General features: G+C 44.9%; 1 protein-coding gene across 1 annotated transcript in view; it reads left to right on the top strand.

Moving 5' to 3' along the window:
- The window catches only part of LOC121286746 (inactive tyrosine-protein kinase PEAK1-like), a 28,878-nt gene extending 12,405 nt beyond the window's left edge, over positions 1-16,473 (top strand). The window contains exons 2-3 of the mRNA XM_041203775.1: positions 2,270-2,961; positions 13,905-16,473. Coding sequence (XP_041059709.1) covers positions 2,270-2,961; positions 13,905-15,017 — 1,805 coding nt within the window. The 3' untranslated portion in view covers positions 15,018-16,473. The remainder of the gene's footprint in view (positions 1-2,269; positions 2,962-13,904) is intronic.
- The last annotated feature ends 524 nt before the right edge of the window (positions 16,474-16,997 follow it).

Here is a 16,997-nt window from a genome sequence, read left to right as displayed (position 1 = left end):
CCCTGATCTCATAGAATTAATTCACAAGCTCCATTGATTTAAGAGCACAGCCCAAACCATGTTAGATTCCAAACAAGCCCAAATTTGGATTACTCCAAAAAGACAACACTTACTTGGAGTGATCTGACAGAAATCAGCTTCAGCTGTGGTTATTCTGTAAAACAAAAATGTTAAAAAGATTATATATGCAAAACAAATGGATAAATACATTGTTCACCAAAAGTAAACGGCATAAATGTCATTAGTATTGTGAGATTCCTAAACTCAAACAGTGTTGGGGCAGAGTTGTACTTACGAAAAATCGGCAAAGTCAGGGACCACCCAGAGGGAAAAAACAGTTTAGACCAGTACTCTTATAACCCAGTTTTTACTGGTGTTCCCTTTTAAGGTACGCAAGACCAGTTCTGACCAGTATTTTTATTTCCCAGTTTTTACTGCTTTTTTTTCCTTTCTGGGTAAAGTTGTGGTTGATAACTGTTGGATCCAGTGCCCTTGGTTTGTTGGGGGCTAAAGGATCCAGGTTGCATGCTTGTTTCAGGGTGACCGAGTTTGTCAACAGAGACGGAGAATATCAGGAGATCGGTGTTGGAATAAATACAGACTGTTTATTGCAAAATAAACTCAGCAGCTACGCTTGTGAACTCACAAAACTCCATCTTCACTCTTCAGTGTCCAACTCAAGACTCTCCCATAGAAGTAGCCCGTACTACTCTGCTATTGGGTAACAGTCTCACAGACTCCCCAAATTTCTCAAACTCCCCAAGTCAGACTCCCCAAAGTCTGTCCATCATCTACAAGGCAAAAATCAGGAGTGTCTTAGAATACTCCCCACTTGCCTGGATGAGTGCAGCTCCCACAACACTCAAGAAGCTTGACACTGTCCAAGACAAAGCAGCCCACTTGATTTGCACCACATCCACAAACATTCAATCCCTCCACCACCAATGCAAAGTAGCAGTAGCATGTACCATCTGCAAGATGCACTGCAGGAATTCACCAAGGCTCTTTCGACAGCACCTTCCAAACCCATGACCACTGCCATCTAAAAGGACAAGGGCAGCAGATGGATGGGAACACCACCACCTGGAAGTTCCCCTCCAAGTCACTCGCCACCCTGACTTGGAAATATATCGCCTTTCCTTCACTTTCGCTGGGTCAAAAACCTGGAATTCCCTTCCTAATAGCACTCTGGATGTATCTGCACCACATGGACTGCAGCAATTCAAGAAGGCAGCTCACCACCACCTTCTCAAGGGCAATTAGAGATGGGCAATAAATGCTGACCCAACCAGTGACACCCATATCCCGTGAATGAATAAAAAAAAGACAAAAAACTTGTGACTCCAGACTCATGGCAATTCTTAACTGTCCTCTGAAATAGCCTAGCAAACCACTCAGTTAAAGGGGAATTAGGGATGGGCAACAAATGCTGGTCTTGCCAGTGATGCCCACATCCCATGAAAGGTTAAAGAAAAGATCTCAAACTATTGTACATCAAAGAACCCAGACTAGCTGGCATTAATCCAGTTAAGACACACACACAGACACAGACCCTACTACAATTCCAATTTAAAAATCATCTCCAATAACGTTATAGACATTAAAATCCCTTCATGACAATTTTTATTCTACAGCATACTTGACAGTAAAGCTCTATAATTGTGATCCCTGCCAAAAACAAAAACATCAACTCTGTAGCATGTACTGAGCAATAATTATTAAAATTAAAGATAGATATATATATATATATATATTATGGATAGATTGGTGATGAGATAAATTGGAGAAATTGGGACTGTTTTCCTTGAAGAGATGGTTGAGAGGTGATTTAATAGAGATATTCAAAATCACAAGGAGAATGGACGGAGCAGATAGGGAAAAATGTTCCTATTGACGGAAGGATTAGAAACAAGACAGCCCAGATTTAAGGTAATTAGCAAAAGAAACAATGGCGACATGAGGAAAAACTTTCACGCAGCAAGTGGCTGGGAATGCACTGCCTGAGAGTGTGGTGGAGGCAGGTTCACTCGAGGTATTCAAAGAGGGAATTGGATTGCTATCCAAAAAGGGAAGAATGTGCAGAGTTAAGGGGAGAACATGGGGTAGTGGCATTAGGTAAATTGTCCCTGAGGAGAATGACAGGCCAAATGGCCTCCTTCTGTGCTGTAATGATTCTGTGATAGCTCTGTAAAGACAACTAGATTAACTGTCTAGATTAACAGTAGGAGGTTTATTCTCGTAAAATAACTGTCTTCTTTTTGCTTTGTAGCAGAAGTCCGATCCAATACGACACCCGCAAAGACTCTCAACAGTGTGAGTGAAAAATTAATGGCCTCCCAAGGAAAGCCGGCTGACGAGATGTCCCCTGACAATTCACAGCCGCCCCCTCTTCCAAAGAAGACACTCAGCAGAACAAACTCAGCTCCTGGTGGAAGTCAGCTTGGTTTAACGAGAAGTCTTCCATGCTCCCCTGGCATTCAAATAAGCAACCCACTATATGGTATCTATGAAGGGAAGACAAGTATGAGCACCCCTTGCAGTCCAATGAACGCTGATGAAAAATTCAATCTCCCAGGTCATTTTGGTAGTAGGAGGACAGGGATGATAAAATCTCGGAGTCTGGATGGATCTGCCAGTTACTATCATAGCAGCAATCCTCAGATAGATATAGGGAAATTGAACTTTTGCATTTCCGATCTGGAACTACGGAATTGGTTTAACTTCGAAAATCAGGTGGATATTTTCAGAACGCTCGCCAATCGATGCATGACATCTCTGAGATGCATTTGTGCAAAATACAGCGCATTCTTCATGAATGACAAGAAAGCCAAGATAAGGTTTAGCGAGAAGGACTGGCCGGATCTCAAGCTCCCAAGTGACAAGGCCAGTTGTGACTCCAGAGATGCCATTTACTACAGAGTCCAGTACACGCAACAGCCACAGGATGAGTTTGCTTTAAAGGTAAAGGTTTTTTTTTAATAGAAGGAAAGAAGAAATAACTTGCATTTAAATTGCACATTCAAAGTCTCAGGACATCCCCAGAACACCTTACAACCATAGAATTACCTTTTAAGGATGACCATTATTGAACGGTAGGAAAATGGGGCAGCCAACTAGCCACACTCCAAAGTCCCACAGAGAACAATGAGGTAGACGATGATTTGATGATATTGATTGAGGGAGAAATGTTGTTCCAGACATCAGGAAAAATTCCTTGCTCTTTGTGAAATTATGCCCTGGGATCTTTCATGTCAACCTGAGAGTGCAGACAGGGCCAAATAGTTTAACATTGCATCCAAAAGATGGCACTTTTGTGAGGAGCCAGAGAATCCCAAGTAAAACTGCACAATCGAGTTTTCTGCAGTTGAAACGTGGCATGGTCTGGGATAAACAAATAATGCAAACTAAAACTGAGGTGTACAGCTTTCAAAGGGACAACACAAAGGCAATGAGGGAAGGTTAAACAGATTGATAAAAAGGACTACTCAAGAAAAAAGTTCAAAGCAAATGGAACACCTTAAAAGGCTACATGCAGACTAATAAGCACAGACTAAAGAAACGTGCTTCCACATTACTGAGGCAATACAAAGCAAAATAGGTGGATAAGATGAGCCTGTGGGTAGCTAGAAGGTAGTAATAGATACGCTGCAGACTTGTGATTGTTTAAAAGGATATTACAATGGTGTTAGGGATGAGGGTTGGGTGGAGGCTGAATTGTCTGTTTCTGTGCTCTAAAGTTAATGTAGAAAATAAAACTGGAAAGAATAGAAAGCCCTTAAACAATGTTTTTAAATAGCAGTGGGCAAGGAGGAAAAGAAAGGTGGAAAAGGCACATAGGTGTAGTTGTCCGCTTGCAGGCCAGTTCTGAGCTTCCCCAGATATGGAGTGAGATCCATGGCCAGAAATAAAGTCACAATCACTCCTTTCAAACTGCATGTGAGATTTTTCTTCTGTTGGAACCAATTCCCTGGAATCCTTCCTGCAATATGATTGGGGAGGGTTTCACTGCATTTTACATAACTACTTCATACAAGTTCAAAATACGCCCCAGAATTAGTTAGATCAATGCATCTATTCCTGATTCTTTTCTATATGTTAACTTGCTGTTAAGTGCAAAGTGGGAAAATCGTAAAAAGCATCATTACAATTTTGGGCGGGTTTTTCCGGTCAGCGAGTGGGGGTGGGGCCCGCTCACTGATGCGGGGATACATCGGCTGGGCATCCCGGCATCATTCAGATTTTCAGCTATGCAAGGGCGCAGCCGAATCGGCTGTGCGCCCGCCGAACTGTCAACGGCCTATTAAGGCCGTTAAAAAAACTAATTAACTGGGTTGATGGAGCTGCCCATCCAGTCTTAGGGTCGGCCGGCAGGCCAGGAGCTCAGGTAGGCCTCGGAAAAAGCCTGAAACCTCATCCATGGGCGGGATGAGGTTTCATGAGGGCTTTTAAATGTTTATCAAATGTTTAAATAAAAGTTAAGGACATGTCTCAACACATGTGGCACTGCCGCAGTAGGGGACATGTCGGGGAGATTTTTTATTACCTTTCTGCCAACTTTCTATTCGGAGCCGATTACCCTGAGGCAGCGCTTTGCCTCAGGGAGATTTGTGCGCTCTTTCGTACATGAGCACACTCGGCTGAGCGAATCCACCCAACCCCCCACTCCAGCCTCCCACACCCCCTGCCCACACAGGGAGCACATAGTGTTTCCTGGTGGACATCACACTGAGCGGGCCTTAATTGGCCCACCCAAGTAAAATGGCAGTGCCCCCCCGACCGGGGGCACCGATCGGAAGGCCGGCCACTGGCACTTCCCCCTTCCCCCCGACGGGGGGAAAATATTCCCCAAATTGTTACAGATAGCATATGGAGGACTTTGAGTTGTACTTTTTCAGTGTAACGAAGTAGATCAAGCTTCTGTCCATTTGTCTGTATTTTAATCTGTACCAATACTTACTTATTCATTATCAGAAAGATCAGAAATGGTCAAAAATCCGCCACATCTTATTCTATGAATCTTATTCACAGGAATACTGAGCCTAAAAGCAAAACGATACAGATGGTGGAAATATTGAAGGGACATTCACCTGAAACATTACATCTGAAATAGTTAGCACATTTGGACTGGGATTCGACAGGCGCGCTTTCATTAGTTACTGCGTGTAAAACCTGGTAGCTGAAAAGCGGTTTATTTTTATGCACTGACTGTGGTACTGGTAAACTGTTCCACAATTTTTAGCCAACTGTCACTGTCATTCATCTGGTTCTATGACAAACAAAGTGGCCTAAATTCCTCCATGGTGCAGCTGTCCATAACATCATTTGGGCTTTCTTCCAAGACAGGTGCATAACAAGCCATGGTGCTGTCATCTGTTGAACCCACCCTCCATCACTGTAAGGATAGCCACAAAGCATTTAAACATTTTGATGGGTATTTGCATACTTAAGACACCAAGGGGCAAGATTTTGTGGATCGCAGCGTTTCCCAGCCCACCCTGCCCAAAGAGTGGGAAGGGAATGCATCCCTGTCAATCACAGAAGCCCCACAGTCATTGTTCCATGGAGCATTAGTTGGCTGGAGACAGGACTTCCATCCCTCACTCAGCAGGAACTCCCATCTCAGAGACAGCACTGGCCAGGAAAGGGACTGAATGCAGTCCCCAAATTCTAAGCCCCAGAGCCCAGGACCAGGCAAATGTGGGGGGGTTCTCATGACAGGGAGTAGAGTGCAGATCTTGATGGAGAGCGGGGGAGGGAGCATCCGTGGTTTCAGACCTGAGGTGGGTGAGGGGAGCCGGTGGAAAGACAGCCTTTCAGGGCAGTGCCTCCCCCCCACCCCCCACCAACTTTCTGCCCAGGGCCTGAGCAGAGTGACCTGCCTGGCTCCCTCTCCTCCCCTCAACCCCTCCTGCGAGCCCCAAAATTGAGACCGGGCGGGATGCGACCCTTATTGACCACTTAAGGGTCTTGATTGGGGCAAGGGCGGGTGGACCACCGTAGGCCTCATCCAGCCCCTGTAAAAGTGCAGACATGTCAGGGGCAGACTGGAGAGCAGCAGGAGGGTCACATGGGAAATTTTAGCCTATATCTGCAAACCCACCAGCTGGGGACCATAAAATTCTACTCCGACTGTCCATCAAACAGTAAATTACTCTTGTTTTGTAGTAAGTATCGAGGAAGTAAAGGCATCACTAGAGCAAATCTGAAAGTGGGTTTACATTATATTGATGAGATACGAAACCGCCTGTTGTGATCCACACGGATGGATCTATTCTCCCAATAGCAGGAAATTACACACAACGTACTCAGGTCAGCCACATCATCCCATGTACAGCATTTGTTTAAATAAGCTCTAATCAGCATTCATTCCAAACAATCACTGTACTTGCTGAGCCACGTGCAAACCAGAGTCCTAAAACCCTGTGAGACCTCGGCACTCCTCCTATTCTGGCCTCATGCACATTCCCAAATTGCATTGCCAAGCCAGTGACGGCCATGCCTGCAGCAGTCCAAGGCCCTAAGTTCTGGAATTTCCTCCCTAAATCTCTCTGCCTCTCTTCTCTCTTCTCCTTTAAGAATATGAGAGTAAACTAGCAAGAAATGTAAAAACAGATTATGAGGGCTTTTACAAGTGTGTAAAAAGGAAGAGATTAGTGTAAGCAAAGAGGGTCTCTTGAAGGCAGAGACAGGAGAAACTATATCGGGGAATAAGGAAATGGCAGAGATGTTAAACAAATATTTTATGTCTGTCTTCATTGTGGAATACATAAAGAATATATCGAGGAACAGAAGGTCTAATGAGAGTGAGGATCTTAAAATGATTAACATTAGTAAAGAAAAGGTACTGGAGAAATTATTGGGACTAAAAGCCAACAAGTCCCCTACATCCTAGGGTTTTAAAAGAGGTGGTTGAAGAAATAGTGGATACTTTGGTTTTGATCTTCCAGAGTTCCCTCGATTCTAGAACAATCCTTGCAGATTGGAGGATAACAAATGCAAGCCCACTGTGCAGGAAAGGAGGGAGAAAGAAAATATATAACTAAGCCTGCTGGCCTGACATCAGTGGTAGGGAAAATGCTAGAATCGATAATTAATATATTCTATTAAAGGTTTTGAGTGCATAACTATCAGGGGAGACAACTGGGAACCAGTGGATACAGTATGGAAATGTAGGCCACTCTCCAAATTTTCCCCTTCCGTCCACAACGAAGTCTGCCGTTGGCGAGATCAGAAAATTCCGGCTCATATTTGGATAAGGTGCTCCACAGGAAGTTATACAAGACTGGAAGTAGTTCAGAGAAAGTTCACTAGGCAGATTCCTGGGATGAAGCGGTTGTCTTCCGAAAGATTGAGTCGGTTGGGCCTATCCTCATTGGAGTTTAGAAGAATAAAAGGTAATCTTATTGAAACATATAAGATGCTGAGAGCCTTTGACAGCTGCTAAGAGGATGTTTCCCTATCATGGGGGAATCTAAAACTGGAGGCACAGTTTAAAAATAATGGGTCGCCCATTAATACGGAGATAAGAAGAAATTTCTTCTCTTACAGGTCCATTAGTCTTCAGAATTGCCTTCCCCAGGGAGTAGTGGAGGCTGGCTCATTGAATATATTCAGGGCTGAGTTAGACAGATTTTTGGGAGTCAGTGATTATAGGGGGGCAGGCAGGAAAGTGGAGTTAAGGCCACAATCTAATCAGCCATAGCCATACTGAATGGTGGAACAGGCTTGATAGGCCAGTTGGGCTACTTATGCTCCTATTGCTTATGATTTTATGATGGTATTAGGGCTCATTGGATTGGAGATAACCTACTAATATGGATTGAGGACTGGTTAACAGACAGAAAACGGATGGGCGGAAATGTCCCGATCCCGTTGGTGGCGGCCGTCATGTTGGGTGTGAGTGGACAATATGGCGAGCAGGCCAGAAATCAGTTTCACGCTGTCCCGAAACCAGTTTGCGATCGCTCCCTCCACCCGTCAACTGCAGGCCACGTTTCCCACTGCTGCTCGCCAGGGGCCTATTTTCAATACTTTAGCATCTCATTATAAACCCTGCTCGCCAGAATCATCCCCCGTCGCTGGATCATCCAGGCAAAACGCCAATGTGTTTCACAATTGTACACAAGCGACATGCACCTGGCGAGCTGCACTTCACTCGGGACTTTGAGCCTTGTTTGCCTCCCTTGCTTCAGGCAGCACTCGCAGTCATCAGCGCCAGGATTCACAGGCAGGACCACATCACTTTTAGTGGGGCTCACGGGCAGGTCTCTACCCACTAGACCAGCCGTAAGATGGGGTTGGCTTTTCAATGGCTGCAGAGCTAGGGCTTGCTAGGGGAAGGGGGAGAAGTGACCTCAGGCAAGGGAAGAGGCTGCAGAGCAACGGCTGTGCTGGAGAAGGGGGATAGCCCAGGGTGTGTTTGGAGGACCATGTTGATCTATGCAGATGGCCTCAAGATGATGAGAGCTGAGGAGGCAGTCTCCAGAGGAGATGAGGCCAGATGGAGATGTGAGGGTGTGTGTGAGAGAGTGAGTGGTGATGTCCCTTGAGCTGGCAGTGAGTGAGATGCCAATGAATGTGTGATGGGCTTGTGAGTTTGTGAGTGTAGAGTGAAGAGACGGTGGCCTTATCTTAACGGCACAGATGAGATCATTCGTCCTCTTTCTTCACTGGATGGCCCACATCTTTTGTACAGCATTGGCACTGACCACCACTGCCACCTCCCAAGCCGGATTGGTGAGATTGTTGGGCCTCCTGCAGCCAGAGCAGGAGTGGAGGACATCACAGTGAGCCTCCAAAAGGCATTCCAGTGATGGGTCAGTGAACTTTCTTGGCTTTCGGGGCCATGTTTTCACTGGAGCAGTCCTGGGCTGCAAGCATTGAGAACTGTGTGGGCGGCTGCAATTTAAATATGGCCCCCAGAGTGAGGAAACGGCATGGCGACCAATTCAGAGGCTGCCCACCAGCAAGACGGCCTGTTTTGCCTGCAGAACTGCATAACTAATAAAGCAGGAAGTGGACGATACAACGTGTAAACCCACCCTCGCAGACGGTGGGTAAAACACCACTTTTCACACCCACTACCGCACCTAGTGCAAATCTGGGATGATTCCACCTAGAGAGTCAGAATAAATAGATGATTTTCCAAATGGCAAGTTGTAACTAGTGGAGTGCCTCAAGGATTACAGGCTTCGGTTATTTATAATCAATGATGTAGGAGAGTGGACCGAGTGCAATATATCAAAGTGTGCTGATAAAACAGAGTTAGGTGAGAAAGGAAGCTGTAACGGACAGAAGACAGTGTAAAAGGATGTAGGCTGGTTAAGCAATTGGGCAAGAAGGTAGCAGATGGTGTTAAACGTGGGGAAGTGTGAAATTATCCACTTCCCCCATTCCAGCCACTCCTCTAATCCAAAACCCTTTTAGCAGATATTCTCTCCTCATTAATTTCTTTGCTGCAGTAGCTGATGTTAACATCCCATTGATTCTTCCTCACCCACACGGCCATAAAAGACTTAGTCCAACTACCTCAATGTGGAACTGCAGCTGATAAAATAATGATACCCCCCTGGGGCAATAAAATACATTCCTTTTGGGGGCTGTTCTGGTGGGCTAATTGGTAAAGGTACTGCTTGATGTATAGCACTAGGCCATACGAGCCAGAGGTTTACAGCCTGATTCCTGCCCTGCGGTGACTTAACTGGGGCCACAACAATTGGCTGCAGTGCCACATTGCCAGTTGTAGGATTACATCAAAGTGAGCAATTTTTCTGCTGTGCGATGTCAGACTTTCTATCAGAGTAATATTGATATATTCTTTCATCCTTTACTTTGCATTCAGATGGCTGCTATCCTACCATTCACACCTCCTCTAGACACGTATGTTGTTTCTTTACTCGTCCCATTAGCACTCCCTTTTGCCTTTGCACCCTGCAACCTTTGGTCATTTAATTTCTCCTGGCCTTCACCCTATTACAGACCTTTCCTTTTGTTTTTCTTCCCACCTTCCTAACCACCCCCCCACCACCCACCCCCCGCCCTCCACCTTCACTTGCTCAAACCCTATTACATTTCTAACTTTTTTCAGTCCTGATCACGTTTATAAGAAATAGGAGCGGGAGTAGATCATTCGACCCATCGAGCCTGGCTCTGCCATTCAGGGAGATCAGGGCTAATATGCCTGTGGCCTTAACTTTACTTTCTTACCTGTCCTTCATACCCTTGACTCCCTAAGAGAACTAAAATCCAACTCAGCCTTGGATACATTCAATGACGCAGCCTCTGCTGCTCTCTGGGGAAGAGAACTCCAAAGGCTAACAACTCTCAAAGAGAAGAAACTCTTCCATATCTCGGTCTTAAATGGGAGACCCCTTATGTTGAAACTGTGCCCCCTTGTTCTAGGCTGGGTGGGATCTTCTGGTCCTGCCGATGTGAATGGAGATTTCAATGGCTTGCCCAAATCATCGTGGGGGAACCCGCTGGAGGGGGGCGCTGGGGAATTCTGGCCCTAGATTCCCCTCACAAGGGGAAACAGCCTCTCAGCATCTATCCTATCAAGCTCCCTCAGAATCATCTATGTTTCAGCAAGATCACTTCTCATTTTTCTAAACTCCAGTGAACACAGGCCCAACCTGCTCAACCTTTCCTCATAAGACAATTCCTTCATCCCAGGAATCTGCCTAGTGAAACTCCATTGAGCTGCTTCCAACGCAAGTATATCCTCCTGGACCAAACCTGTACACAGTACTCTAGGTGTAGCCTCACCAAGACCCTGTACAGTTATAGAAAGACTTCCCTCCTTTAATGCTCCATTCCCCTTACAATAAAGGTCAAAGAGCTGAAGCATTGGCCGGGATTTTCTGGTCCTGCCCTCAGCAAGACCGGAAATTCCCACCGAAGGTCATCGGACATTTTGCTGGTTCTTCAAATTTTCCATCCCAACCACAATGTGTCCCACCACAGGCAGGACTGGAAAATCCCAGCCGTGAACTCTGTTTCTCTCGCCACAGGTGCTGCCAGACCAGCTAGGTGTTTCCAGCATTTTTAAAAATTATTTTAGATCCCCAGCAGCATTTTGCTTTCGTAATAACGGTTTACTATTTGAATATTCTATTAAGAGTTGTGAAATATTTTGTAATCAGCCTTAGGAAGTTGAAGAAATGTCGATTTAGCTCTTGGGGCTTGAACACATGTACATCAAGTACAAAAAAAAAGGGCACTCAATACTTTTAGATTAAAGTGCATCAAAAGACAAATCTTTAAGAATCTTGCTTCTATATTTACAGGTGTAAAAAGCCCCTAAAACAATTCTATTTAGAAAATGCACTACTGCAGCCCTGAAGTTTGCAGTCAAGCCAGAGAAATAATTCAGTTTATGCAGCAGTTGTGAGTAGTCACTGTGCCTAATGAAAGAGGTTAAGTTAAAAATTTAATAAGTTAAAAATTCAATAAGTTAAAAATTCAAACCGCATGAGAATGTTGTTTGTGGAAATTTTTTTTTTTTAGTAACAGTAACTACCAGGCCACCAACAAGAAAACAGTTTTGTCCTCATTGGTATAGATATCCACAATAGTTATTAATAGAATTTTGGGAAAACTCTCAAATGATAGAGCGATTCTAAATATTTTGTCCTCAGTTTATATTTAGTTTACATGACAGACTGAATCACTTAACCACTCGAAAGAAACCCTCTTATAATTGACGTGGTGATTTTGGTTTTCCAGCGTTAGCTTTCTCTAAGCGCACATTTAGTGAGCGATATGAGCAGCCAAGTTTCTTCTCGTCAGTTCCTACCATTTAGGAAAAATATCACCAATATTCTGGTGGCCTATAGTGAGGGAAGTAATTGTAGCGGTGATGTTACGGGGCAAATGTGAGCTCCAATCCCTCCATGGCAGTTTTAGAACTGAATCCAGTTTTCAAAATCTGCAAATATAAAGCTGGTAGCAGTAAGGCTAATTCACTTAATGTCCTTTAGAGCAGGAAACCTGCTGTGCTTAGATGGTCTGGCTAAGTCCCACAATAACATGGGGCAGAATTTCCCCCCACTCCCCCCCCACTGGGGGGGAAGTTCGGGGGCGGGCACATGGACGTGTGCCTCTGATCGGCGCCCCCAATTGGGGACACAGTGCTATTTCATTTGGGCGGGACAATTAACACTATGCAATCCCTGTGCAGGTGGCGGGGAGGATTCCCTGAGCCGAGAGTGTGCTCTTCCGCGCATGCGAGGGAACGAGTGCACTCATCTCCCTGAGGCTAAGCGCTGCCTCAGGGAGATCGGCATCAAAAATGTTAAATACAGAAAAATAAAATTTCCCTAACACTGTCACATGAGTTGGGACATGTCCATCACTTTTATTAAATTTTTAAAAACCCACATGAAACCTCATTCCGCCCGTGGATGAGGTTTTCACACTTTCTCTGAAGCCCGCCAGGGCTCCCAGCCTGCCTGATAACCTTAAGGTTGGAAGGGCAGGTCCTTTAACTAGCTCAATTATTTTGTCAATGGCCTCATTTGACCATTGACAGGTCGGCGGGCACACAGCTGAGCCCCCACTGACCTGAAAATTGAAAGTTCCGCCCGACATCATCCCGCGTCATTTTACACGTCGGCGAGTGGGCCCTGCCCCCATGCTCACCGACCAGGAAATCCTGTCCATGGTTAACTCTGATCTAACCTCTGAAGCAGCCTAGGAAGCCACCTCACAAGGCACCTAATGATGGGCAATACATGATGGTCTTGCCACTGAGACCACATCTCGAAAATGAATGATAAATGATCACAATGGGCGGTATTTTATATGCCCTCCCTTGTGGCGGGTTTGGAGGCAGAGGAAGGCATTTAATTGGTTGGGATGGTAGTGCTGGGGTGCCTGTCACCTTCCCGCCTCCACCCTGGTTAAGTCCATGGCAGGAAGGCCAGTGTTGAGCCTTCCCACCCCACCGCCAATTGAGGTCCTTAAGGGGCAATTAATGCCCAATTCACTGGTATCAACCCAGTGGCGGGCGGGCCTGTCACCATACAGGGATCCTGACATGTAAACCTGTGTAGGTTCCTTGTGGTCTCCCAGGGGGATCATTTGTTCAAAGGCGCTTAGTGCCTAGATGAGGAACCTGGCATCAGGAAGGAGCGGACCCAGTGAGAGCCACACCCTTCCCTTGCTGCTGATCCCCCTCCAATTGCTTCCCCCACCGTGACCTCCACCCTGCGAAACACCTCCTGCCATCACTTACCTTTGGACTAGGTCACTCCACGATCCTGAGCCTCCGGTGGGTTTTGTTCTGGCAGGCGGCCATCGTTTCCCCAGTGGCACTGCTGAGCAAAGCAGCTTCGGATTGGCCAGCAGCTCTTGGCAGGTGGGGTTTCCCGCCTCTGGGGTCCTGATCCAGTGGAAGGCCAATGGGTGACTTCTCAAATGCCTGATTGGCGCGTAATAGCAGCAGGTCTTCCCAGAGGAGGCAACATGGTCCTCTCAGCTGTGGCAGGATCTGCAACAAAGAAGAATAGAATTTTCTGCAATTACTAGCCAAATTTTGTTGCCTTTGTCCAAAATGTCACACACAGCTGGAAAGTTGAATCAGTCAGTAGTTTCATCATTAAACAATGTCAAATAGAAATGCTCAAAATCAAAATGGAATGGTGTCTATAAAGGGGGGAGTGGTAATATCAGGTTTCTAATGGTTTAGCAACAGCTGAATTTACAAGCATCACAAGCACACTTTACTTACCTGGTTCAGTTTGGGACACTATCCCTGAGTGCCAATTCTTATTTCAGTGATACTTCTATCTTCATGTGTCCATGGAACTAAATCCCCTAATTTCATACTGAGAGTAACATTAACCGTAATATTATAAAATATTCTTTCTTAATTACAAATTCCCTTTTATCTTTATCAAATGCAGGTCATCAAAACTCCGAAGCAAGAATCTCTGCAGATGGAACCTTGTGGCCTTTCAGTGCAGGAAGGCCTCCCAGTCCACTTCAATGTACAAGAGGTGTGTGGGCACTTTGTTGCCACAATTCCAACAAAGTTCTTACCCCCTGAAGGTGCAGCCTTGAGTTCCGGTGATTCAGAGACAGAAAAGAACGGTTCAGGGCCAGAAGCTGTGGCAGAAGCCTCCAAAACTCAACCAAATGACAAAACAAGCCAAAGGCCTCAGTTTGTGATCATCACTCAGGATGTCCCCTACCAAACGATGGCAGATTTTGTAAAAGAGTCAGCAGCTCTTCACGAGTCCCAGGCAGATGAATATGAACGTCATGTAAGTCTTCTTCTTCTTCAGTTGTGTCTAGGGTTGGAACACCTTAAAGATCATAACATTACACATTGTGACCTCCGCCTAGAAAACTTGCTGTTGGTTAAGGTGGCTGAGCCAAGACACAAACAGGAATGCAATAATTTTCAGCTGCCGAGGCTTATTATTAGCAACTTCTCCAAAGCTAAACAAAAAAATACAGCCACCGATCAAAAACTGCACCCAGATCAGGTCCGGTTAGCACCTGAAATGATATCAACATCCCAGTACAAGAAGGTTGATGAGTTTCAATTAGGCATTTTGATCTATGAAGTTCTACACATGTCAAATCCATTTGAGAGCATTTCAAGCCAGAAGGAATACGAAGAGTACAATATAGAAAAGCTGCCTCAGATTCCCCAGTTATCTGCTTATTCTAAAGGGCTTCAGCATCTTGCCCACTTACTCTTACGTGCAGATCCTAATAAAAGAATACATATCCATCAAGCAAAAAGCATCTTACAGACCTTACTGTGGGGTCCATGCCCCAATGTGTTCAGCGTGAACACTGGATTCAAAGACCCACCTTATTTCCTGAAAAACTGGTTGGATGTCAAACGCACTTTGCTTATGCTGAAGTTTGGAGAAAGATTTCTTGATGATGTGAGCCAAGCAAAGCTGGAAGACTGGCTTTGCTGCCAGTACTTTGCATTTGTTAATCCTGATTCAATGTTTCATGCACTAGAAAGGTTACAGATTCTATTGGAAGAAGGGTGTTAAATAAGAAATTGAAATCAAGACAAGTATGCATTGACTAATGCAGTTTCTACTGCATATAATAGAACAAAACCAGAACCATAACAACAGAACAATAACAACAGCATATATTTATACTGTATCAGGTTGTATAACATATTATGGTCAGATGAATTTGATTAAGCTGCCTCAAGCTTTATTTACACATGTATGTTCTATGAAACTGGAATTGACTGGTTGTATTGGGAGTGATGAAACATAACTATCATGACTCTAACCTAATATAAAAACAAAAAAACTGCGGATGCTGGAAATCCAAAACAAAAACAAAAACAGAATTACCTGGAAAAACTCAGCAGGTCTGGCAGCATCGGCAGAGAAGAAAAGAGTTGACGTTTCGAGTCCTCATGACCCTTCGACACTCTAACCTGTTAAGTGGTTCTCAAGACTTTCTAGCCTTTCCCGTCTGTTTAGTATGTTAAATACATCTTGTATGGTATTGGTCCATATCAGTCTCAATTTTCAGTAGTCTGGGCTGTTAGTTGATCTCAGTTACAGTTATACTCAGGGCACTATAAAGGGGCTCAGGAGGATAGGATAAAACCGGGTGATGTCCCCAGTGTTCCCGGTGCTGATTGCTATCACAAAATTCTGCTGTAAATTCAGTGCGTGTGTATTAGGCAAGGCCAGTAGCAGACCTGGCCATGATGCCTTCTACAGCCAGCTAGCCAACCAAAATTCACTCTATGGACACACATGTGAAAAATGATGAATTACACAGCTGGGGAATAAGGGAATTGCCAGCTGCTGACTTAACCAAATGCCAGAATGAACGTACGGGCATTCAGCAGAAGAGAGAAGAAAAGAAGTACATTACATTCCAAATACTCAGGTTCATTAGCATAAACTTAAGTATATCTTTGATTGAGGCCACAAAATTTGTTCAGGCCTTCTGCCAATGTCATAAGACAATGGAGCAAATCTCCCTCTCACTGCATGTCCACCTAATGTATGCTCCAACATAACCCACTTGTAAATATTAGCTTTAACCAGGGAGCATTAGGCGGGATTTATGTCCACCACCATTGCTTCCTACCACCCATCACTAACAATGCAAGCTAATAAAAACAGTTTTACATAATTGTCAAGTCTTCTCATGATCTCTATAATTTCCACTATATCTTGTTGCACCTGGATAATAACTATAGCCAGATATTTGCACAAAAAATGCACAATAAGCAAAATACCAGTAACCCCGACACAACCAATCACAACAAAGTGAAAATAACTGATGATAAAGTCTTGATCAAAAGACTTGTCTAGCTCATTGTGCAGTTCCTCAACTTGTAGTTTCAAACATTGTTTAATTTTTTTTTCTATGCATTCATGGGATGTGAGCATCACTGGTGAGGCCAACATTTGCTGCCCCTTCCTAAATTCCCTTGAGAAGATGGTGGTGAGCCACCTCCTTGAACCACTGCAGCCCATGTGCTGTAGGAAGGCCCACGATGATGTTAGGAAGGGAGGTCTGTATTTTGACCCAGCAACAGTGAAGAAACAGCAAATAGTTCCAAGTCAGGGTGGTGTGTGGCTTGGAGGGATACTTGCAGATTGTTCCCATGCCTCTGCTGCCCTTGTTCTTCTAGGTGTTAAAGGTGCATCTTGTATATGGTACACACTGCTGCCAATGTTCACTGGTGATGGAGGGAGTGAATGTTCAAGGTGGTGTATGGGGTGCCGATCAAGCAGGCTGCTTTGCTTTGGATGGTATTGAGCTTTCTGGGTGTGGTTGGAGCTGCACTCATCCAAGCAAGTGAAGAATAGTCAATCACACTCCTGATTTGTGCCTTTGTAGATGGTAGAAAGACTTTGGGAGTCAGAAGGTGGGTTATTCTCTGCAGAGTTCCCAGCCGTTGCCCTTGTGCTCCTTCTGGCCCACAAGGAGTTGTAACAAAACCCATTTCTAAAGGCTAATCATGACCTCTTCCCTTCATGGTTATGCTG

The sequence above is a fragment of the Carcharodon carcharias genome, chromosome 14 (genome assembly GCF_017639515.1).
Source record: "Carcharodon carcharias isolate sCarCar2 chromosome 14, sCarCar2.pri, whole genome shotgun sequence".
NCBI lineage: Eukaryota > Metazoa > Chordata > Chondrichthyes > Lamniformes > Lamnidae > Carcharodon > Carcharodon carcharias.
This window is presented reverse-complemented; position numbering and strand designations above follow the sequence as displayed.